General features: G+C 47.0%; 2 protein-coding genes across 4 annotated transcripts in view; one reads left to right on the top strand and one right to left on the bottom strand.

Annotated features, from left to right (window-relative positions):
• Window positions 1-25,383, top strand: part of LOC144719493 (fructose-bisphosphate aldolase, non-muscle type) — a 29,846-nt gene that overhangs the window by 1,905 nt on the left and 2,558 nt on the right. Inside the window, exons 2-6 of one of the 3 annotated variants that reach the window (XM_078595473.1) lie at window positions 16,023-16,153; window positions 22,771-22,884; window positions 23,413-23,624; window positions 24,059-24,274; window positions 24,983-25,066. In XM_078595473.1, the coding sequence (XP_078451599.1) occupies window positions 22,773-22,884; window positions 23,413-23,624; window positions 24,059-24,274; window positions 24,983-25,066 (624 nt within the window). In that variant the 5' untranslated portion in view covers window positions 16,023-16,153; window positions 22,771-22,772. Of the gene's footprint in view, window positions 1-16,022; window positions 16,154-16,367; window positions 16,530-22,770; window positions 22,885-23,412; window positions 23,625-24,058; window positions 24,275-24,982; window positions 25,067-25,383 lie in introns of those variants that run through there. The other 2 variants (XM_078595472.1, XM_078595474.1) reach the window with 2 other exon arrangements.
• On the bottom strand, window positions 480-6,263 carry LOC144719657 (gamma-crystallin S-like). The gene is made up of 3 exons (XM_078595794.1): window positions 6,255-6,263; window positions 4,711-4,959; window positions 480-2,318 (listed from the first exon to the last, which is right to left on the bottom strand). The coding sequence occupies exons 1-3, from the start codon at window positions 6,261-6,263 to the stop codon at window positions 2,043-2,045; spliced, it is 534 nt and encodes a 177-aa protein (XP_078451920.1). The 3' UTR covers window positions 480-2,042.

Below are 25,383 nucleotides of genomic sequence, written 5' to 3'. Positions count from 1 at the left end.
ACAGCTGATGATCAATGTCTTTTTGCTCGACGTGACAAATATTGAATACTGTGTGTATGTTGCACTTCTTTCGCACCGTACGGAGCAACCGTGCTAATCGGAGGTGCTATTTAGTATGGCTATGATATGTGTGTGGAGGGGCGGGGGGGCATGGTAGTGCTTAACGCACTGCGATATGAACGCGTCGGCATGAGTTGTTAATCCCTGCCACGTCGTGGCATATCAACCCGGTACTGGGGCAGCCCACGTTTACTTTGCCAACACGCACTGTGGAGCGTGGTGAAGTATGGTCAAACAACGCCCACGACTGACAGCCGTGGGGGAGTCCTTCATCCAGCAGTGGATTGACGCAGGGTTGTAAAGCAGATCGACTGCCTTTAACCCAGTGTCCATTTTAACGTCTGCAATTTTTTTGTGTGAAAAGTGTCATTGTTGTAATGAAATAAGGCATTCTTTACACTCACAATTGTTGCATTGCATTTGGCTTTATTGCAGGATATTAAGCACCACAAATAATGCTTATTTTTACAACGTTTTCAGGTGTAATATTGCGTTGTGAAATCACCTGCCCAGCAAATAAATAGTGCGTCGTTAAAGCTGTGAGGGTCGCGTTCGTCCGCTGCGCAAAACGCCGGATAACAAAGTCGCAGTCTGTACACTCGGTCTCGTTCATCATCTCTTGGCCCTCATCCAGCAGTGGATAGACAGAAGGACTGTCACATGTAGGCCATCCCTTGAATGTGCAGCTTCTGTAGCCGGTGTTATCCCATTGTGTTGGACTCACAGCAGCAGGCTGTGTGGGCCTTAAGCAGAGACCTGCCCATTTGATTATATTTTCTACATTCCAATTATCTTGCTGTGCAATGAACTCATGAATACATTACACAAATGTCATCCCTGTGCATCCATGATATATGCCCAGAATATGTGCAATTATAGTATAGAGTTGATATTTAACAAATATGCTACGTGGGAAAGGAGAGATGTAGCGTGTTGGTAAACAGACCTTAAACGTTAAAATGTAGCTTGCTTCCTTAAGAAAAGGAACATTACATTAGTTTTTTAAAATTACGTTATTCATAGTCGCTGGATCATAACTGTTAACCAAAAGTTGCTTCAGTGGTTATTTTAGATGTAGTACATCACCACGGGGCCAGTCGGATAGTACTGGCGTGGGCATATCTTAATCCCATACCTCCGATTAGCATGATTGGCTACGTACGGTGCAAAAGAAGTTCAACATACTGTATTATTAAGCATGTAACGACTAAATGGATTAATTATAATGATTGGAGGTCACGGTTTGAGTTGACAATAGATTGTTTTTAATCTGGTTTGTAAAGTTGAGGACCGTTTAACCCAAACGAAACATCAGCGTATGATGAAAGAATTCTCATGCGCACGATCCCGATTCACGATGGGCATAACCATTTATTTAATCCGATTTATAATCGATGGGTCTTTACAGGCCTGCAGTGTATAAACATATATACCTGTGTGTGGAATACGCCCTAGAGGACACTCACCGCAGAAAATGAACCTTGAGATTGGCTTTCTGTGCAGGAGAAAGATGGATCGATTGCTGCAACACAACAATACCCCCCAAGGATGGCGACGACTTGTAGAGGGGGGGGGAAAGGCCTTCATCCAACAGCGGATAACTCGAGGCACCTGATGACTATGATGACGACTTGAGTGTATAGACCGTGGCTTTAGTCCATGGGCCAGAACAGAGATTGGTACCATCTCATGTAGCGCACCTTTTGTATGGCGAAAAAGGGGTGAAGTATTTCATAACCCACCCATTTCAAATCGGGTTTTTTATTTATATTTCACTGTTATTGGCCGCACATGAATTGTGGCCGCAAAGGTTATATACGGCCACCTCGGTTGTTACCCAGACAAAGAGATTGCATCTCGTTTGGGCCCATGGACTTTGGGTTTTTGGTGCCCACGCTCCAACCCCCTCCACGCAGTGCGCGCACACCGCTGCTGGGACGAGGAGGACGAGGTGGCCGTGGTGGGGGGGGGGGGGTCCTCGCTCAGCACTCGGTAAACCGGCGCAGAGACTGCACGCGCGGCGCAGTCGCGCCCCACGCCTGGTGCTTGCGGTACTCCCCGCGCTCCAAGCAGTACTGGCGGCCGCGGTACTCGGGCTCTTCGTACGCCACCCAGGCACCGCCGGACACCACGCGCACCGATTGCACGTCTTTGCGGCCCCAGCGCGCCTCCAGCACCGGGCAGTCCTCGCTCAGCTCCAGGCAGTCGCCGGCGAACTCCGCCTTCTCGTACAGGCGGATGCGGTGGCCGCCGCTCGCCTGGAAGAGAGACATGTGATCGGCAACTCGTTTCTTTGGAACTTTTATTTTGCGTTTTAGTTTGTTTGTCCTCCGATTAGCACGGTTGGCTATGTGCGGTTGCGAAAGAAGTTCAGCATAAATCTTGACTTAAAGCTTTCGTGACTGTAGGAAATCATATTCTTTGGGTCTTTCGGTAAAGTCTGCGGTTTGAACTTCGGCATACATAATATATCCGCTGTAGGATAAAGGCCTACTCAAGATTTTGCCATCTACTTGCCATTCCTGCAATGGAACAACCCAACTAGCCCCCCTGCACGCGGCTTTGTGTCGTGGCTTCGTTTATACGTGGCGGTGGGTGCTCGCTCGAGCGTCCTCCCTCCTTTCGCTGCTACTCTGTCATTGGTCTCGACCACTGTCGTCATCCCTTCAACCATCCTGTTCTGTCAATGCCCACTTTTCTTTGTCTAGTTGAAATATTTTTTTTATGAAATACATATTGTCGGCAAAATACCCTGATCAAACATCTGCTGCAATGGTATCCAGGGCATCGATTTACTGTGCATAGCAAACACGTAATGACCCGTTTACAAATTTGATGTCTCTAACTTGTGTATGTTCTCTAATCCACACATGTCTGAGGTTTGAATTCACAACCCATATTGTTGGGAGCCTGCCAACATGACAATAGACTTTTTTGATTTAAAGCTTTCGTGACTGCAGGGATTCATCTTCTTGGTTCTTTCGGTGAAGTCACGTAGAAGGGAAATAATAAAATAATAAAAATAAAACATAATAAAATACAATTCTCACGACGTTTCGGCCACAACGCAAGCAGCCGTCCTCGGGTGAAGAACAGGGCTGTCGGAAAGACAGATGACAATAGACCTTGTATATCCATCCTGTATTTTCAAGGGAGTGTTTGCGCTGTGGTTTGCACACTGCGCTATGTACCTGGAGACCTGAGTTTGATTTCTGGCCATGGCGGCAAGTGATATCTGGCCTGATCCTAGGTGCCATCCACTTCACCAGCCCGCACTGAGCAGCGTGGTGAAGCATGACTGACATGGCGTGGGGTGGCCTTCATGCGTCAGTAGATTGAGAATGGGAAGAAGGTTAGGGGATTTTTTTTTAAGTTTTCAGTTAATGTACGGAAATGAATTTGATTGCTTAATTTATAACTTCTGCAAAGTGCAAATTTAGTGTTCTTTGCAGTTTTGCATGTCAGCTGCAGCCAGAGAGGAATGAGGCATGGAGTGAGTGAGCACAGCGCTGCATCTTTGAAATCCTGAAATGTTCATCCTGTCATGGTTCTTGTGCCACTTGGCACTCTTGTTGCAATCACTAATAATTTTCGTGGCCAGTCGGCAGTTGATTTATTGTGAAAATGATGCAGACTCATTATCCATGATCTACCCACTGTTGCATAAAGTCCTCTTTCCCAAGCCGTCGCCACCACTCTGTCCTGCTATGCGACATTCAATGTAGACCCTACCCACTAGCTGTTTTCATCCCCTCAATGGAAGTGCACTTAGATGTGGTTCCCTACTATTCCTACTACTGTGTTTAAGTTGCAACTGCCAGCTGTCATCTCTTCTAACAGCGTGTCATGCCCAAGGCTACGTACAGAATCTTAAGTCAACATGATGTTAAAATTGCGCATGTACACAAATTCCACGTTTCTCTTCCTGTATCAAAGTACAATTACAAGCGTGCACCTCGCCCAGCTTTTTAATGGACTGGTACAGCTTTTGTTCCCAAAAAAGCTGTAACAAAACACTCTAATCACGATAACTCCTTAAATCAACGCATTCACCGCTTGAATCTCAAGCCACCATGTGGCGGCTCTTCCTACAGTACCTATCAGCACCGTAGGAAGTGGGCCGATTGCACCTCAAAAACTCTCAGATCTGGGCCAAGCGCTGCCGATATGCTGCTAAGGAGAGCGCAAAAACCACACCGGGGTGGACACCCAGAGGACAGGCATCGAAAGAGGTGGTTTGAAGTGGTGAACCTGGATCTGAAGACCTGTGGAGTGGACGTCGAATTTGCCCAGGACATGAGTATGGGTGGGGAAGGAGCACCTGGAATGCTAACTACCACGTGAAGAGGGGAAAAGATTCCAGGAAGAAGGACGAAAGCTGTTGGCTCTCAGAGATGGCGAGATTCGAACCGATAAAACCGCGCTGGCCTGTCGGCTCCTCTGTCCTCAACTGGTGACGGATACAGTCGTGTCGGTAGAAGCAATGCGAGGAGTAGATGTGATTTTTGCCCAGGAGAGGGGTATGAGTGGAGGATTAAGACGAGGAAGGCAGGGCAGATCCAAACTTTGAGTAGCGAGGAGGGGGGGGGGGAATGCCAGGAAGAGAAGTGCGGTGGGCGAAAGCGAGCGATGGGAACCTCGTATTTGTACCTGGCGGAGGATGCGGCAGGACAGGATGTACTGCTCGCCCTGCACTTGCCACTGGGCCGGGTCGGCGAACTCGCCGGGCGACAGCACGTGCATGGTGCCCGTGAAGTCCTTCCTCTCGTACAGCACCCAGGTGCCGCTCTCGATGCGCACGGAGCTCACGGGGCCCTGCACCATGGCCTCCAGGTCGGTGCAATCCACCGTGTTCTCATACTTCCGGCCCTGGAAGTTGTTCTTCTCGTAGAACACGATCTGAGCGCCCCCGACAGACAGGAACACGGGACGGGACGGACGATTTATGATTACTTGTCTGAGCACCCGAGTAGTAGAGGTAGGCAAATGGATGGAGAGGCATGCAGAGACATACATGAAGGAATGACATGGACGAATGCTAGACGGTTGTAGTTTTTTTTTTATCAATTGATGGAGTGACATGAATACAATTCCATACGCCAGTTTTCCATCGTGACAATTCGGAGCCTCCTTGTCAATCCACTGCTGAATGAAGGCCTCCCAATGCCGTGTCGGCCGTGGGGGTGGTTTTGCCAATACTTCAACCACGCCGTGACCGAGTTCAAAGCACAGTGCTCGCAGGCCCAATTCATTGCACAGGTTCAGAATTATCGTGGTTTGCACGCCCATACAAAATGATCCTCCATACAACCTTGTGAGTCGGTGCTCATGCTTTTTGCAAGCATCGATTTAAGGCTAGCCACGTCACACAAGTGGGTGGTGTGGCCGGAATCTCGCCTGGCCTCCTCTTGTTACCCTCGGCGCTTAGGTTTTTACCATGCAGCAGCTCCTCTTTTTTTTTTAGGTCGATTCGACCTAGGGGAGGCCAAGACAAGTTCTGGTACAATGTGCCACTTATTCTAGATTTGAAGTTTTCGTGACTGCCGGGATCCATACTCTTTGGTTCTTTCGGTAAAGTCACGTAGGTATAAAATAAATCACGACGTTTCGGGTGCAACGCAAGCGTCCGTCATCAGGTGGGACAACCACAGCAAGAAACAACTTCAGCAATGTGTTTCTTGCTGTGGTTGTCCCACCTGATGACGGACGCTCATGTTGCACCCGAAACGGCGTGATTTAATTTAGTTTATTTTATACCTACCTGACTTTACCGAAAGAACTTGCCATTTGATGGCAGCGCAGTGGGTAAACCACCTTACCATCGCATACAAAGACAAACACAAAGATCCACCAAATAGCCTTCTAACCGACTTCAGTTGGCGAACCTCTATTAAGGTCGGCACGACGGCGTGGGTGGCCGGCAACACGCCCGGCCATCTTTGTCTCTCCAGTGCTTATGTTTACACGCCAGGTACTCGTTTTATGGCTGAATCGACCACGGAAGAGGCCCAGGACCAATTAAAAAATATTCGCCACCTGTTTATTCGTCGTGAAGCGAAGTCAAACTCTGTTCGCAGGGCTGGCAAAGCAGTGCGCTAACCACTGCGCTTGCCACTCCCTACGATAGAAACCCGCAGGCACGCGCACACAAAAACAAAGACAAGTGCACAAGACACGAGCTTGAGATATTGTACCTTTCCCATGGTGATGGTTGTTGGAGGCAAGTCTGTTTCGGGATGAAGTTTGAAATGGCGAGGGACGGGCCTTTTATACTACGCAGTGTACACTGGCCTAATCCTGAAGCAAAAAAACACAATCGTGTTTGTGTCTGCGAGGCACAATGAGCGAACATCTGGGAGAGGGGCCAATGGTGATAGTCATAATAAGCCCACTTTATTCGCATAGGAGCACGGGGCATTGAGGGGGTGGTGGGGGGGGGTATTTCGGACATTCATTCAAACCCTCTCCAATGCGCTGGGTTTCTGGATTTTTTTGCGACCAACTGGCACGCGTGGCCGCTGTGTTTGGCACTCAAATGCGCTTATGTAGAGCATTTGCTTGTAGAGTAGAGCGTCGGCATGCACTATTACCACCCAAATTGGCAGACGAATATATGCGGACGCGGGTGGGGGTTTTTTTTGTAGGTGTGCTGCTTCTGTCAGTAATGCGATTTTTTTTTGTTATTAGGCCAGCAATCTCATTGTATGTCATTCCACGTGAAATTACGATGATCGTTGCACATTTCGTGCGTGAGCACACCGCGCATTCTCTCCACGAACTGAAAGTAATGCAGTTACCGTGCGGTTGGGTCACGGATAATTGCGTGCAAACTCGGTCCTGTGTGGGCACATCATGATGGTATGATTGAACTGTGTGCAATTATAATATTACTATGTATAACATGCGTGTGTGCATATGCATATCACTGCGCTGCGAGTCTGGCAACCGGCGTTCCTATTTGGGACGACTGCTAACAGCAGTAGGTCGGTGATCCCTGAACTGGTGTTTGACCTCTTTTGAGTTGATAGAGCCTTAAATGATTACCTGGTGCAGTGTGTAAGACATCAGCACTGGTCGGACAAAGGTGGACCGTCATGCTATTCATACCTGTCCCCTTGTGCACCATGCAGACCTCAATAGGTGCTCGTAAACATCATCCCCAATGGAATTCAACTATACAGGCTTTCTTTGTTGTCGTCGAGCCAGATATAATTTCATGTACATTTAAATTGCATACCTGTCGACTTGTGTTTCTGAAAGTTTTTTTGGCCCACGGACCACCCAGCCCCCCACCTCTGGTGACAAAACGCATTCACTTCTCTCTATTAACACCACTAATACAACATTATTAATGTTACCGGAACATCAATTTGTTTTTGGTTTTAAACACAGCTTTAATTTTTCTTTTTTGAGGTTTGGCATTTAGATCTGACGTTTAATCAGGGTAGTTTACCTAACTTATTTTTTTGAATTAAATATCGTAACTAAAATATTAATTAATGTCCAAACCAAAAAGGTAGAAACGTCGTCATTTCCGGATCGAACCTGGATTTGCATCACAGCCCCGCGGTCCACCTGGAGGACCATCACAGCCCAGCTGATGCTCCAGGGACCGCACTTTGATACCCACTGCTGTAGTGGAATGACTGACGGATGGCTCGTTCATTACTATGGCCAAATACATCAATATTTGTATAAATGGGGCCAGGAAGATGGCCATCTGCCGGATTTGCCAACCGCTACCCAAACACTTCCCCTGAAAACAATATAGAACACATGATGAGTATAATAATAAAACATAACATTATGTAATGTTAAAATATTAGTCAGGACTGAAATTAACTTTTAATTATACCTAACATCAAGCAAAAAAACAATGAAACGGTATAAAATAATCACAATATTGCTTCTTTGATTAAACACTTTTAAAGGTGGTCCTAATTTAGGATGATTGAATAATGTCATTAACGATTGTTATATTCTATTCGTGTGTATGCCAATGTTCAGGATCTCGGTGGCAATGTCGAGGTCTGCTAGCCACGAGAGGGCTTCAGGAGAGAGTTGGTGTAATTTTTCTGTTCCTCCATTGGACAAGTAGTGCAGACTACAGCAGTATAACCATGCGGTCCATGGTTTGGGTTGCATGGCCACAATTGCTCTCCTGTGGCTTGTGGCTTTAATTTTCCATTTTTTAAGAAGATGTGGACATCGGCCTGGTGATGTTCTGATGCGGTTGATGGTTACAACACCGCGGTGTCTTCGATGGATGAGGAGGAATGTCAAAGCCTGGAGGTGCGATGTTTGGGTCTCGAATGAGGAGATTATTCTGGACATCAACGTAGCTCCACCGTTCGCCAGCGTTCTTCCGGATCTGGGTGAGATTCTAGGATGGTGACTGCACGATTTTGGAAGGGCGATCGGGAATTGAGTGGGTGGCGAGATTCATTGTTGAGGTATTGGTTGATGGTTAGGTTGTTGTTGTTGTTGGTAAGAAAACGGATGTTTGGTGCCAGAAAGTTTGCCAGAACTGGGAGCCCCGGGGGGTTGGTGTCTGTTTCATTGTTCTGGTTATGATGCGCAAAGCATTTATTTGTGCATCTAGCAGTTTTGTGTAAGAGCTCGCGTACCAGACTCGAGCACAGTACTCTGCATATCAATTGAGTTGTTCCTGCAAGCATCTCTATCGGGCCGATTTATTGATTTGGTCTTTCACAAATCTTTTTTACGTGGGGCTTAAAGGTCATGCTTATCCATGTTACAACCCATTGATCGATATCTTGGGGCGGGGGTCATAGCACATTGGACGTCCATGGAAGAACACATCAAGAGTCCATCAGCTACACGATTGTTCGTGTGGAAAGCGCTTGTGGTGACTTTGGAAGGATTTTGTTGCAGTCTCCCCCGATGGAAATATTCCTCCGGCAACATTTTGTGAGCTGTTAGAATATTGGCGATGTCCTCGAGGTTTGTGCACTGTGCAGCAAGAGCTATGTAATCTACATTTATGAACTTGCGAGATGGTGTAGATGGCAGGTCACATATATATATGAATGTTAACTTGTGACGGAAATAGTACCGGGCCTTTGAGGGGGAGACCGTCGTTCATAATTCTCTGGCGGCTGTGTTTGTCGGCGAGGTCTACCCTGAAAGTCCGGTTGCTGAGCGTCGCCACGATTACGTCTGCAGTAGAACGGAATCTGATGATTTTATCCAACTGCTACAGCAGGCGATGATGCCAAGCGGTGTTACAGACAGCGGAGGGGACGATCATTGCAGTGTCGGTTTTCTGTTGACGCGGAGCGTTTAGCTTGTGGGAGGAAAGACAGAAATACCCAGAAAAAAAATCCCACCACATGTACGCTGGCACAATACTCAAAGCTCTGACACAAAAGGATTCGAAGGTCTACCTTGATGCACTGCTTGAGTTGAGTCACCCCATGCCTCAACAGGTTTAGAAGCTTCACAAAATCCTCGCGTGATTCACCAAACCTCGCCTATAAAACGCCGGAACTTGGCCGTGCGCAACTACACGCGGCTTTAAAAGCATGAACGTACCTTAAACTGTCGGCAAACTACGAACTAAAATTAGGTTAAAGCAATGTGCAATAGTAAAGTTATTCGGATAGGATACAACATGTTCTTAGTTTTGTCCAAGTCGTCGAGTCACAAATATGATTTATGTAAATTATTAATGATTTTGCTCGAAGTTTTCAAGCAGTTGCCATCGCTCCCGATCTTGTCGTGGGCACCTGCACAAGAGTTGAATTCAATGCATCGGATCATGTTTGTAAGAATCAGTTTTTCTTGACTTAAAGCTTTCGTGACTGTAGGAATTCATATTTTTTGAGTCTTTCGGTAAAGTCGCTGAGATAGAACCTATCTGCGTGACTTTACTGAATGATCCAAATAATTTGTTTTTCGATTCACATAAAGTACCTTCAAACATCCTCCATGACTGAGGGGGGGGGGGTGCTTTCATTAGATAGTTGGTGAAGTTTTAGATTTTTACAACAATGCATGAATAAATAAATGGATTGAATCAAATCGCAATCCTGAATCGCAACACTTAATTGGAATGCCTGGAATGCCTGCAATGCCTGGAATGGGCAATATGCGAATCATTGCAACCAGTGTGAGTATTGTTGACAAGAACTCTAACAGATGGCTGTGCATTTCGTTGATGGGAAAAAGAATGGGGAAAACATGTTTTTGTTGACTTTAAATAATTCCGTTGGTAACTCTTGCAGAAATGTTGTTTCGGAACAAGGAGGGGGAGCTCCCAATGTTCTGAGTGGATGGCTCTTCTCGGTAACTTTAAGACAAGCCAGCGGCAGTTAACAGGTCGCAACACTGCAGACGAGACCGGAGAAGTTGAAACCGGTGCACAGTTGACCTGTTTTCTGCAAATGCTGCTTGAAAACATTGGTCTGGGGAGGCTCAAGGGGCTGATGGCCTCAAATGCGATCCCCAGTGATATATCAGCCATTCTCATTGGGTAGGTTGATGGGCATCAGCTTTGGTGCAGATGGCCGCTCTCAAAACAAACCTCTCGTTGGCTGTGGGCTCGGCTCCTGGCACTCAGTCCGGCGTTCAGTTTGGGCTCACGGCGTTTGAAATCGCCCGGTTGGAACATTGTCACGGGTAGTAAGGGGACCATTGAGATTTGACGTTTTAAATAATAATTTTAATTCTAATTTTTAAAAGGACATTATGTTTTCTGTCATTTAACTGTGGTTCGTAAATGTGTAGTTTTAATGTTGGGGTTAGAAACACCTTAGTCTGGGCTGTGGTCTCCAGTAGCCTGCATGAAAAAATGTGATAGTTTTTTTTCCCAATCCTGGCCAGCTGCCTCCATAAACCTAATAAGCTGAACGGTGCCACACTTGGTGGCACAATCATTATAACTCTGACTTCTGGGTATGCTACTGCATCCTATTGTTTTTATTTTTATTGTACTTGGGTTGAATTTTTTGTTTTAATGCTGTCTGGATTTGGATGGAAATTATTCCAATATTTTCAAACTTGGCGTTAGATTTCTTATGACCCTGGTTCATATTCTAACCCTGGTTATCAGTACCTCTACCGTGTGATCTCTTTATCTGGCAAAGTGGATGTTAAGGAAATCGTAATTCCCAACAAGGCTTTCGGCTTTGGGAAAACCATTCACGAGTAGGTTTGATTCGGATTTGTTGGCACACAGACGCGGGCTTCTTCTTGCCGATGTAAATGTTTGGTTCGCCCTCTGGTGGCCGTGGAAGAATTGAGCAACAAAACAAAAAACATTCCCTGCCTTTGCCAAACCCTCCTCGTGTCCGGGCCTTCGTCTGCCCTCTCAGCAAGGCCGTAATTATTACACTGGTCAACACACTTTTTCTGGCATAAGGTATTCCAACGGTTTGAAGGTAATTTTGGGGTGCCGATTCAAAATCTGGCATCAGTTTTTATCTATCGCATCAGGTTTTTGAGATATCAAATATTGCATTTTCAATAAAAACTGCAGAAGAAAAATATTAAATAAATGTGTATATCTACATAAAATGATATTATAAACACACTATCCTAAAAATACAGCACCATATTTTAACACTAAAACAGTCACTGACTCGCAACGACTTGCTATCATAAGTGACAGAGTTAATTTCGGGTAAAATCAATGAAAATGGGGTATGCCGATAGCATAAAAATGAGATGTTGACCAGTGTAATATATATTTGGGGGACACATCCCCAATATTCAAATATGCTCCATGTCTCCCCCAATATATCGCTATAAAATAGATTTCTGTTTATATGATTGTGGTTATGGTTGTACTTTATTAATCCCTAATCTCTGCCATTACATACAATGAAACAAGAAAAGTTATAAAGGAAAAAACAGAGCAATGTAATACAATACACTATTAGACATTATTGTAAAAAAAAAAGTCCATCCCATGTGTTAGTGAATTCTTTTTTAATATTTGAGGCAGGAAATGAATTTACAAATTTAGATTTTTATTTTTTTCTCGGGGGGACACCAAACAGCATCAAACAGTTCTGGGATGAACCGTCGGCGTGACGAACGAGGTTGTAATCTCGCCTCGTGGGTTTAAACGTCAGCGGCGCGTTATCGCTTCGACACCGACACGCCTAGGGTTGTATTTGCTGCGACTTTTGAATGCAGACCCATTGTAAAAGTATAGGCATTGTGCTGCGTTAACAACCCCGCACTGTGACCGGCGTGGTCAAAGTATGTGGCCAAACGCAACCCCCATGGCCAAACAGGGCGTGGGTGAAGCTTTTGTCCAGCAGTGAGTTGACGAACAAGGCTGCGCAAGTTGGACACGACTGTGCAACATACCAGGCTCCAGGAAAATAACACGCAATTATCCGTAATGGAGGGTTTTTATTTTTGGGTTCGATCGCGTAAATATATAAATGTGTCGTGTAAACCCGCCACCACCCGACACGGCCAATTAGTAAGGGTTGGCACGTAAACAGAACGTGGCCAATTCGTCACAAGTACAGCACTAGTGTGTAGTGTATAGCAGAGGTGGGACAAAGTCATTGTTATGCAAGTCCAAGTCGAGTCGCAAGTCATCAAATTCATGACTCGAGTCTGACTCGAGTCCAAGTCACATGACTCGAGTCCACACCTCTGGTGTATAGTGTAGTGTATAGTAGTTTATAGTGTAGTGTAAGGTGTAGTATACTAGTACAACACACCGGTGTGTTGGAGAGCCAAGCCACAACATTTACAATCCGAGTACGACGTTTCGCCAGTAATTACAACTAGCTTCATCAGGCGACCAGCCAGATTTCTGGAGAAGTCCACCTGTTTCGTTCCTTTATATAGAGGCGTAGATATGGTGACCCACACTTCTGCGTGTTAAACTCTTGTGCAAATTGTGTGCGGGGGGGGGGTGTTAAACATGCAATTAGTCTGTGCCATGTTGTTGTGAGCATTGCAGCGAAATTCCACCACATCGTCCGTCGTTGTCCTGTGCTCTCTGCACGAGTCGGCCAAAACGGATAAACGCCACCTGGCGGTCTCTGGCCGGAACGCCTGCCGCTACTCATTTGATTAGAAATCTCCTAGTGAACTTTCGCCAGTCTTTTTTATTCTCCTGCCCCTTCCAGACGCTTGCAAACGACGTCGTGAAAAAAACCCTGCATATTTCGACCTGAGAAACGTCGCTCAACCGCGTCGTATTTCTTCAATCCGCCGACGCAGAGGGGCTGGGTCCATGCGTTTGTATTTGTGGATTGACTATTGCGCAGTGGCTTGCTTTTTGGCGGTGGGGGGGGGGGGTCGTTCCGAGTGTAAATGTCCTCCTGAGCAGGTTGCAGACTACGGGCAGCCAGGGTGCTCGCTCGCACCCCGTTGCAGGCTTTGTGGTTAATGCAAACATGATTCCTTGTAAAGGTTTTCAGTTTGGTGTTTTTTAACATCGTAACACCTGTTTTGTTGCCATAAAAAAGGGGAAAACCTATTCTCACTTCCATATCCGTTTCACAACTTCACCAACCCACACGGACCAGGATGGTGAAGTATGGTAAAATAGCCCCCCCTGGCCGGCATGGTGTGGGGAGGGGGGGGCCTCATCCAGCAGTGTATTGACAAAAGGGCTCTACGTGTACACAGATGCCAGGCTAAAAGTAATAGCTGCAAACAAACAAGTTGTAGGATTTTCAGAAAACATACATGAGGTTCATGTGTATGGCACTAACAACTTATACTTTCCTATACTTTGCACTCCTATCATGCTTTTGTAATGTTGTTAGATTCTGACCTGCCCCGACTGGACATCTGTGATAAAGAGCTTTATAACTCATCGGATTCCTCCAGTATAAATAATGATTCTGATATGAACAGAATTTTAGCAACCTTTTGGCTTCGGTGTCGCACTCAACTTGTTTCACTGATGATGGGAATTGTATATACAGTGTATATATATTTTTAAGTTTAGCATGACACTTTAAAGCCGTTTCGAACTTTAAACTGAAATGTAGGCTGAGCACAACCAGTTACCCTCTGGGCTGTAAATGTTGGCGGCCCGTGTAAGATAAACGAGGACTTGTACGTTGGTTAAACAAAAACACGTCTTTCGTCTATTTTGTCGGGCACTGGTCCAAAGTTCTTCTTCACATTATTCTGATAATTAATCCAGTGGCCGGGGTATAATTAGAACAATCCAAACCCCACCCCCCACCCCCACATTTCTCTTCGTCTCGTATTACCGGCCACAGGTCCATTGATAAGAACAACTTGGACTCTAATATAAGTAGATATTTTTAAAATCGTAAACATGCATTACACTACACAATTTTTAATTGTATAGCCCTTCCCGTGAAGACCTCCAGAATTTAAATCGGTCACTTAGCCAACACTCGTGTACTGTTTTCAGATAATCGAAAAAGACTTTGTTTGATCTGACACCACTGCTCCCTGTGCATGTGTAAGCCAGATGACGTGTGTGCATTATAATGCCAGATACATTGAGCGTCTTAGCCGTGACTGCATCTCACAATTGTCAAGGGGAACAGGACAGGAGGCGTACTTATACCAACTAACTTGTCTTTGGTAGATGTACCGCAGTTGCAACTCATTGGTGATGCCTCCCTCGCCCCCATCTCTAATGCAACTGCCCTGCTAGGAATTATTGGTGCTGCCCTGGCTATTTATTTTTCTTAATTATTTTCTATTTGACCAGGTAAGACCCACTGAGGCTATACAGCTCTTTTCAGAAGCGACCTAACCACAAAGGATAGCTCAACAAAGTGGCTTATCATGTTTCTAAATGTGGAGCGAGAAAACTCGGAGGACCTGGAGATAAATCCACGCGACCACAGCTAGAGCGTGCAAATCCCAAATATATTCAGCTGGCGTCAGGGTCGGGATCGAACCCACGACCTCCTGCATACCATGGGAGGGAGTTGACATCTCCTAGCCACACCGTGGCACCTTGGCTGCTCCTGGGGGTCGTTCTTAATGTCGTTGGTGCCAGAGGTCGCAAACGGGTTTTGATTCCTTACCCGTACCCGTACCCGGCCGCACCAGGGTCGCAAATGGGTACCCGTACCCTACCCGTACCCGTACGCTACCCGAAATGAGTGACAAACGGTTACTCACCAGTGACTCACGGCCTACCCGTACCCGGCCCGGTACGGGTAGCCGGGTATTGGGTAGGGTACGGGTATCGGGTACCCGGTTGCGACCTCTGATTGGTGCTGGGCTGGGTTGTGCCGAGCCCTCCTCTCTCTCGTGTTTTTCTTCCCTGACTCCCCTCGCCACCCTCACCTCCTCCCTCATTTCGCCATAACGTAGACATAAAAAAACAATCATTGGTAAAGCGCCTTGAGATAACATCTTCCACCACTGACCACATACACGCGAATAATCAAATGCTCGACTTGACAAACTGAATGAGCGGTATCGACGATGAAAAGGAATTTGATTTGGGTGGAATACGAAGCAGTCCATCCCATGGCTGTCACAAAGCGAAGCGTTGCATTTTGGTGGCTATCACAAATATAAAAAAACGTGCAATGTAGTAGCATGCAAACGCCCCTGAGTTTAGATTTAAAAGCTTTCGTGACTGCAGGGATTCATCTTCTTGGTTCTATCGGTAAAGTCACGTAGAAGGGAAATAATAAAATAATAAAAATAAAACATTATAAAATACAATTCTCATGACGTTTCGGCCACAACGCAAGCAGCCGTCCTCGGGTGTCTTTCTGACAGACCTGTTCTTCACCTGAGGACGGCTGCTTGCGTTGTGGCCGAAACGTCGTGAGAATTGTATTTTATTATGTTTTATTTTTATAATTTTATTATTTCCCTTCTACGTGACTTTACCGAAAGAACCAAGAAGATGAGCCCCTGATAGTTTTAATGAAGGTCAAACGCGCGCACTCGAGTTCATCTGGTAAGACGATATGCATTGTCTGCTGCACTGGATTAAACTCTTAATTCGTTTTCAGTGCGAAGTTGGGCAAGTCCACATTGACTCTGCTGCTGCTGCCGCCCCCGGATCAAATCTCCCCTCTCGTTCACCGCCTGAGCCTCTCCTCGGGTCGAACATCCATCGCATTGGCCACCCGCCTGCTGCAACGTGCGTTGTCTTTCATTTAATAAAAAAATTTCTCCCCCCCCCTCCTCTTGCTAAAAGCTTTCGCAACAACTTTGCTGGGTGGCGCTTTCTCTGCCGGTCGCCTCCCCCTGCCCGCACCTCTTATTTGGCCAATCGTCATTGTGCGTCTGAACCACCCCAAGGGGGGGCAGTGGTGGTGGTTGGGGGGGCGTTGATGTGCACGCGTGGATGAGGATCTCTGCTTGCAGCCAATGGGAGAGGGAGGCAGGGTTCAAGAGGGGGCATTGACGTGGCCACGTTCCACTCGGGGCAAGTCAGCGAGCAAAGCAGCAGCAGCAGCACCAGAGGCAGAATTCAAGTTTCTTGCAAAAGAATCTTAAAGTCGGGTGATCAGCAGGTATGAGCAAACAGTGCAACGCAATCTTCTCTTGGGATGTGTGCCAACTCATACCCACAAAGCAATGAATAATAAGCATGTAAATACGTGTTTTAGTCCATCGGACTATAACATCTCTGTTTTACGTGGCGTTGTTAAACCGTCAAGTATTGTGGTGTTTGAAAGGACGAGATTGATTTTTTTAACCTTTAGAAAAGTACTTTACGTTTGCTTTGTAGTGCTTGCAGTGGAGCCGAGTTCAACTTTACATGCAATGCATGGGAATGGCAAATTGGGACGTTACCCTGGGGGGGTGGGGAGCAAGACGGCAAAAATGTGGACAGACTTGTGTTTGGTAGTGGTGTGTGTTCTCGTGCTAACTGCTGATCCGGTGTATCCAACTTTTATATCTTGATGCTGACACCGTTTACGCAATGCATGTCATCCCAGAATGCACCGTTTAATTATTTTTGTTATCTGTGCCACATTGACTTGGTAAGCTTTTCGATAAGTTCACTTTGATTGGGCGCTTATATGTCCGTGCCACTTATAAAAAAAAACCTGTTCAAGCCAGCTCTGATCTGATCTCGCCCCCTTCCCCCACACAAGCCCAGCTCCCAGACTTCGTCAACAACTGCTGGATCGCTGTGTGACACGTCCCCCCCCCCCCCTCAAGGAGCTGGTTAGAGGCCTTGTAAAGATACGGTTCCATTTGGGATACGTTGCAAGAGAATTGATGGCCGTATTTAACAACAACAATAATGCAAAACAAATGTGCACTGAACAGCTGTGCAAGTGGGGGGAAGCAACAACAACAACAACAAAAGAATCGAGTTCTGTGACGATTCACCAACTCGCTGGGTAGGAGCAGGGGAGTTCATCATGACATGCCCATTGGCCAGTAACATCAGCATTCTAACTCTTCTGGTTTTATTACAAATTGGCAGCGCCCGTGTAATGTTCACGATTGCCGTCGCTGGTTTTGTTCCACGCGACGTTTGCCTTCACGTGTGCGGTCCACCCAGATGTCTGATGCCAATAGACGCGCATCTCGATGAGATTATCCACCTGTAGATGTCACGCCTCTCCTTAAACATTGCCGCGTCAACCAAAAAGTGCAATTGTGCAACGCGTAAATAAGACACTAGAACTGACAACTGCTATTGCAATCCCCTTTTGTCTGGCTAGCTGTATAAATGAAAACCATAGATTTGTTTTTATCCGACCTGCAGTACAGTGCAGTGTTTGATAGTGGTGGTGGTTGGTGGCAGGTTGCTTCAGTCCAACGTAATCAGGGTTTGGTTTCGGTGAAAGTGCCAGCGTGGTCAGAGGCAAGACAGGTTTTACGAGATAATGATACATGGCCGTCGTAAGTTGACAGATTACAAAGTTTGATTATGCCAAGTAAATACAGTACGGTGGTGAGGAGTTTCCCATTTTGTGCGTTCCTTCGAAATAATATCCCAAATTTACAGCCCTTTAGCAATCTGCTGCTGGAAGAAGGCCTCCCTTCTTCTTGGTTCTTTCGGTAAAGTCGCGTAGAATGGAAATAATAAAATAATAAAAATAAAACATAATAAAATAATTCTCACGACGTTTCGGCCACAACGCAAGCAGCCGTCCTCAGGTGAAGAACAGGTCTGTCGAGAAGACAGAGGACGGCTGCTTGCGTTGTGGCCGAAACGTCGTGAGAATTAATTTCTGTTTTCTTTTTATTATTTTATTATTTCCCTTCTACGTGACTTTACCGAAAGAACCAAGAAGATGAATCCCTGCAGTCACGAAAGCTTTAAATCGAAAGGCCTCCCTTGTGCAGTGTCGGTCGTGTCGATTGTTTGACCATGATCATACTTCACCATGCTGCTCAGTGGAAGTTGGTGAGGGGGGATGAGGCCTAAAGCCTGTTGTGACATCACTTGCAAATCGAACTCGGGTCACCGGGTTTTGCAGCGCGGTGTGCTAACCACCGCGCCACCGCTCCACCCCACGCCTCAAATGGCCGTCTTTAACACCGAATAATTGTCTTTTCTTACTAAAGCTCTTCGTCATCATGGCGTAGTACGGAGAGAATGCTCGCGCACCGCATGCAACGAATTCAACTCTCTTACTTGGGACGTACATTGGACAACCCCAAACTGAGCTGCTGCAAGTGAAATACCGAAGTCGGGTGGGGGGGGTCATAATTAGAGGTCATCCCTCTCTCGCCGCCTCTTCTCCCTCCCATTTACGACCCTCCTGCAAGACTGGGTGCCTGCAGGATATTTTAGCAATCACGCACCGCAAGCTCGTTGGCAATTCGACGTGTCCCCCTCCCCCTCTCCCCGGTAGGGGTGGAACAAAGATGCCCGCCCGCTTCAAAACTCCTGAGGGATTCTGAGGAATTGTCACAATTCGTGGGTTGCTATTAGGGTGTGACGAATATTTTCTGTTTTAAGCTTTACACTTAATGGTGTAAAACGTGGTTTATAATAGTTACTGAACTCGTGAATGTAACATACTAATACAAATTTAATACTGTACAGCCTTTGTTAATCCACTGCTGGATGAAGCTCTCCCCATCCTGTGTTTGTTCAATTCAGTGCCCTCTGAATGGCTGGTTTCAAGTAGCTGCTGTTAGTGGGGTGGATTTTCCTGTTCAATTCGCTGTAATATATATTTTTTGACTATTTCTGTATTTTCCTTTTTTACCCCCCCCCACCCTTTCACCCCAGGGGGGTCGCCCTTAGCTCAATAGGCCCCTACCCCAAGTGAACATTAAATCAACTAAACTAAAACCGACATGGCACAGGAAGAGATGTTGTGGCTGAACCCGATGTGTTGAACTGAACCACAACCCCCTCTGTGACAGCTCCTGCACGTAGAGGGTACTGCTTCAGCCTGCCCCTGTGGTTCATCTTCTTGGTTCTTTCGTAGAAGGGAAGTAATAAAATGATAAAAATAAAACCTAAAAATAAAACATATTTTTATTATTTTATTATTTCCCTTCTACGTGACTTTACCGAAAGAACCAAGAAGATGAATCCCTGCAGTCACGAAAGCTTTAAATAGAAATTTAACTGCCCCTGTGGTGTTGGAAACCTTTCATTGTGTGGACACTGGAATCGTTTGTGATGGCCCTGTTAATAAGTGGGTGGGTGGACTTTTGTGGAATTTTGGTCTCCTGACCTTCAACCTTTGCTTACCGACCCTCCAGCTGCCATCCTCCCCCCCCCCCCCCATTTGTCAATCAGGCGTGTCCACGCTGGTTAAAAGTTTAACAAAAGTTGTCCTTGACGAGGTCCTCCTCCTGGTACATGCACTTCCACGGCTGAACTCTGCACGTTAGATAGATCCTGCTCTTCTGCATAATTAAGCGGTCGGTCGTCGTCTCGCCATCCCTATGGGGAGATGTGGATCGGAGGTCGCAAACGGGTTTTGATTCCTTACCCGTACCCGGCCGCACCAGGGTCGCAATCGGGTACCCGTACCCTACCCGATATCCCTGTACCCGTACCCGGCCGGGGGTAGGGTACGGGTACGGGTACCCGATTGCAACCTCTGGGATGAAGCCATGTTGCAGGCGCGGGTGGGTTGATTCTAGGAACTTGAATTGTGAGAAGAGACAAGACGTTGGGAAATGAGTGACAAACGGTTACTCACCAGTGACTCACGGCCTACCCGTACCCGGCCGCACCAGGGTCGCCAACGGGTACCCGTACCCAGCCGGGTACGGGTAGGGTACGGGTATCGGGTACCCGGTTGCGACCTCTGATGTGGATCCTGGTAAATAATTAATCTGGCTACGTGCCAAGTCCCTGGTCACGTGTTTTCCAGATTGGACAGCCCTCTCGATAATGGCGATGATGACGGTGACCCATGGAGGGCACAAACAAACAAGGCATTGTAATGCATGCAGCCTCGTGCGCCGAAGGCTGAAGGGCATCGTGGTAATTTTTGTAGGGTCGGTTGTTGATGGTGGTGTGTGTTGCTGTGGCCGTAAGTGGGCGCAGAGAGGGTGGATGGGTGGGTGTGGTGGTAGGAGTGGCAACAGGGTGGATTTGGAGAGGTTGTTTTCTGCTTTTTTGCTCATGGATGTTTGTGCACTTTGACCTGAATAATCTGAACCGTGTAGGAGAGTAAACGCACTGAAAGCAGTTGTTGCTTTCATTGTGGGGTGTTTGGTAGTGCTTGACCACAGCAGATTGTGCAACCGATTGGATCGGTAGTGTAACAGATTTCCAGCATGACTAGCACAGTTTCTGCAATTTGATTTGCAAAATAATTCGTATACCGAACCAAATATTATTTTGAAAATTTAAGTTCACCTCCTCTCTAATATCGAACTGATGAAAAATGGATCCTAACCAACATCTAACACGATGGTAAATTGTAATTAGCCCATCATCGAATCACAGTGCTTGCATAACTTGTCTTGCAAAGTTTAACAAGGGCTCATTGTTGCCAGAATGAACGAGGGATGACCCATGTATGACCTCGGTGGAAAAAAAACCCCACGACTGATAATGTACATCAAAACAATCTTTTTGGGTTTTAGAAATTTCCTTGACTCCCTTCAGATTTGTCTGATTTTCACAAGTTGAGAATTGGGAATAGTTTTGTACAATGAAGGGAAATCTAGGTATCCTGTGGGGGGGGGGGATTGGGTGTTTTGGCAGTGGGTGCAAGCAGGGTTCTAGTTAAACCGTGACGTTTCATTTTCCCTGCAAGCGTATTAATCGTACAATTTGAACCTTACACAAACTTTGCAAAACCGAAGCCTCTACACAACTAATTTTTGGTAAAAGAGAAAACAGCCACACAAACGGGGGGGAGGAGGAAGGGAGTCATTACGTGTTGGTTACTCTCCCTGGACAGAATGAACTTCAGTGGCGAGTAAACTGCTGAGGTCAGGATTTGAGAGGGGGGCTAAGTGCACTGGTTACCACGCCAGTGGAAATGTGTTTACTCTGCTGCAGTTGCAAGAACTGCCTTTGGAGCGGCGCTTGACGTGACGTCTCTGCTTTTGTTTGCTTGCTTTGAGACAACTGGCTTGAGGTGGGAGTGCTCACCGGGTTGATTCAGGTTATCTCCAAATCCTGACGTAACTGGGAAACGTTGGTTATTTTGTAGGCTTTCAGCGATTTTTTTTTTAATATAATGCGGGGTGAATATTACAGTGGTCATCCATTGCCTCTCCGCTAGTTTTGGTTGAATAAGTCGACGCGTGGGCCTTTTTTGAGTAACTGAGTGTGCGTGCTTGGATGGCGATGTGTACTCTTCTGCCAGCTTTGCACAACCCCTGGCCTGCTGTGTTTTCCGTGCGCTGACGCGGAAGAAAATATGTTGTTGGGAATGTCAAATCCAGTCCAAAGGTCACGGGTTCTGGATTAATATATGTTTTTTTATTAATTAAAACAAGAACAGAAAGGGAGTTTAAACCTGGTCATTAAACAGCCACAAAGCCACTTGCATTGCTACTGATAGGAATGAGTAATGATGCGTAGATGCAACGCGTAAAACATCCTCTTTCGTTTGAGCCGAGTGTGCGTCCCTTATTTTCCTCCTGTAGCCGGCTCTTGTCTAAATGACCTTAGGCCAAAACTTGTAGAGCACAGATATATGACAGCAGAATTTAGAAACTTTTCCAGTTTGAGGCTTGGCAAATCTTGTTTTTCTCAATTTGGAGTGGCGAAAGCAAGCTAGTGGTTCACAGGAGGGGAATGCTCTTGTTAACTCAGGATCCACATTGTACCCACTTTCTTGGGCACAGATCGAATGAGCGACGCAGAAAATGTACTCCTTTAGGTGTGTACGCATGTCTGCATAAACGGCAGCCATGGACACGTGTGTCTTTGTGTTAGTTTTGTGTCCGTGTAGAAATGGCGGCCCTATGCTCGCATATGTGTTTGTTTTGTGTGTCTTGTATGCAGAAATGGCAGTTCTCTAGGCGTGTGTGTGCACGTGTGTGTGTGTGGGGAGCGGTAGCATTGTGTTTAATGTGCTGTGACTGCGAACCCGGCGACCCGAGTTAGATTGCTGCTCAAGACCAACACCAGTGACGATTATCTGAACTGGGCCTCCCCTAGTTCGGCTCAGCCTCAAATGAGTATCAGGTGCGGTGTGTCAAAATCGCCACTGGGGAGAGAAAGGCGGTCGGGCGTGGTGCTGGCCACCCACCCACTCGTGTACCGTGCCGGCCTTCATAGGTGCTCGCTAACAGCACTTTCCGCAACAGTCTATGGCTATATGGAGGATCTCTTGTCTTTTGTGTGTGTGTGAGCAGAAATGGCGGCCCTGTACCCTGCGCTCACCCCTGAGCAGAAGAAGGAGCTGGCGGAGATTGCACAGCGCATCGTCTCGAACGGGAAAGGAATCCTCGCCGCTGATGAGTCCACCGGTGCGATTTTCACTCGGGGGAATCGTCGACAGAAAAACTGCCCCATTTAAGTGCAGTCAAAATGTTTGTGAAATCGGATCATATTGAGGCTCGCGTATGAAATTCTATTGGGCAGTTTCCCACTGAAATGCTGCTTTTACCCCACCTTATATACTGGGCTGTAGATGTGTTCCTGGAAAGTGCCACGTTAAGAGAAAAATGGGTTAAGCGAAAACTATTTCCCCATCAGTAACGTAACGATAAAGTTTGGCGAGATACGATGTGCACACGCACAGATGGCGGGACAAATAATTCGTGCTACGTCAGCGCGTACTGGATCATTCTGCAAGCTGTATCACTGTGCAGCTCAAGAAACTAGTTCGTCGTTGGCCGCTCAGAGTTCTAACGGGCGCTTTCGCGTTGTGCGAAAAGTGTTTCATCGTGGAAGAACTGCGTTATAGTGAAAACACGTTGCGTGAAGACCACGCGTTTTAAGCGAGGGCTTGCCATACCTCATGCCGCCACCACTGGTTGCTGTTGCCATCCCAGGCACCATGGGCAAGCGACTCTCGGCCATTAAGGTGGAGAACGTGGAGGAGAACCGCCGCGTCTACCGGCAGCTGCTGTTCAGCAGCGACCCCAGCGTCACCAAGGCCATCGGCGGCATCATCTTCTACGAGGAGACGCTCTACCAGAAGACGGACGACGGCACGCCCTTCGTCAAGCTCATCAAGGACCGCGGCATCGTCGTGGGGATCAAGGTGAGTGGGCGGTGGCTGCCTCCGCGCTTGTTAGCACCAGCGATGATGAATCTGAAAGGAACACACGAGTAGCGATGGGGGAAGGAGGGGTGGCGACGGGGGGGGGGGGGGGCAAGGTGTGGGTGGAATGCACAAGTCCATCAGGTTCTAGCTGCGACCATAGCACTAATTAACCAGCCCCGAGAACCAGCACCTCTCACTGACTCTTCTCAGAGCTGGAATTTAGCCAGATGAAGTGTAAAATAAAATTTAACTTGGTGTTGTGTGTTTTTTATGTAGTCACAGTTGACCCGGCTGAGACGATTAATGCCTTATACTTGGAAAGCCAGTTTGTTGCCAGGTGAGTGAAACCCGGATTTGTACCCACCCAGGAAGGCCATTATTACAGTCATCATCATCATTACAACACTGGGCACTGCTCGTTTTTGTTGCAGGTTGACAAGGGCACCGTGCCCCTGGCAGGCACCGATGGGGAAAGCACCACACAGGGCCTAGACGGGCTGGCAGAGCGCTGCGCCCGCTACAAGAAGGACGGCGCCGACTTCGCCAAGTGGCGCTGCGTGCTCAAGATCTCCAAGAACACGCCCTCGGCACTCGCCATCGCCGAGAACGCCAACGTGCTGGCACGCTACGCCAGCATCTGCCAGCAGGTGATGGCGCCACTGCCGCCGCTGCCACCACCACGGCGGTATTAACCGTGAGGATGGGATGAATAGAAAAAAATGCATCTCAACACATTCATCGGGAGTGCTGCCAAAGAGGAAAAGTACACAATAGGCGATGTTTTGGGCGGTGGCCCTTCCCAAAAGACGTTGTCTAAATTATACCTCATCCTCTAAGGCCACAAGGTGTTACTGACGAATGTGACTGTGTTGTTATTAGTGCTTGTGCACCACTGTGAATGGCCAGGGGTTACCTAGATAGGAATTGGAGGAGCACCCATAGGCTGGTGACTAAGGAGAAGACCAGAGAGTGGGAGACTGCAGCAGAACACCTGTAGCAGTAGAAGGAAGTGATGGCAAAGGATAGTAGCATCAATATAATTGGCTATAGTGATCACTTTACCATAACGGATTTTAGATAAAATATGATTTTGTCAATCTTGGGGCGGTTGGGTAGTGCCCAGCTCACTGCTCTATGAAACTGGTTACTCAATTTCAACTCCCGGCCACGGCTATCATCATTGGCAAAAGGGATTTCTGAACTGGGACTTGGCACCCGTGCACCCTCTTTAATAAACCCTGCACTGACCAACACAGCGTTGGGGATGTCTACATCCAGTGGTTGACGAAGATCTGCAAGTTATTGTTTTTTAATTTTTGTAATAATGCCATGACCTTTTGTGGCGTTTATAATAGAATGGACTGGTGCCGATCGTGGAGCCTGAGATCCTCCCCGATGGAGACCACGACCTCAAGACGTGCCAGTACGTCACCGAGAAGGTGAGTACGCCCGTGCGTTTCCAGTCCATGACCATCGGCTACGTTTGCTCAACACCCGTTCTGTTTCGTGGTATATATTTACAAAAAATGTTTGCTTGCATCAACAGAACAAGCAAATCTCACCTTGTTTCTAACTCGAGTCTGCCTGATGTCTCCTGGAATTTAAGTTGGTCAGAATTGGTGCCATTTTTCATGGTTTTCCAAGTGGCTTGAGTTTTCACACGAGTTCGGCAGCTGTTTCCCAGAAGCGTAATTTCCGCTTGACTCAAATTCTGTTGGAGGGAGTTCAGCCCAGCCCTCAATGTGAAATCCGCCCA

Source organism: Lampetra planeri, chromosome 6 (genome assembly GCF_965212315.1).
Source record: "Lampetra planeri chromosome 6, kcLamPlan1.2.h2, whole genome shotgun sequence".
Lineage (NCBI taxonomy): Eukaryota > Metazoa > Chordata > Hyperoartia > Petromyzontiformes > Petromyzontidae > Lampetra > Lampetra planeri.
The sequence above is the reverse complement of the archived record's forward strand: the minus strand, read 5'-3'. Positions and strand labels throughout refer to the sequence as shown.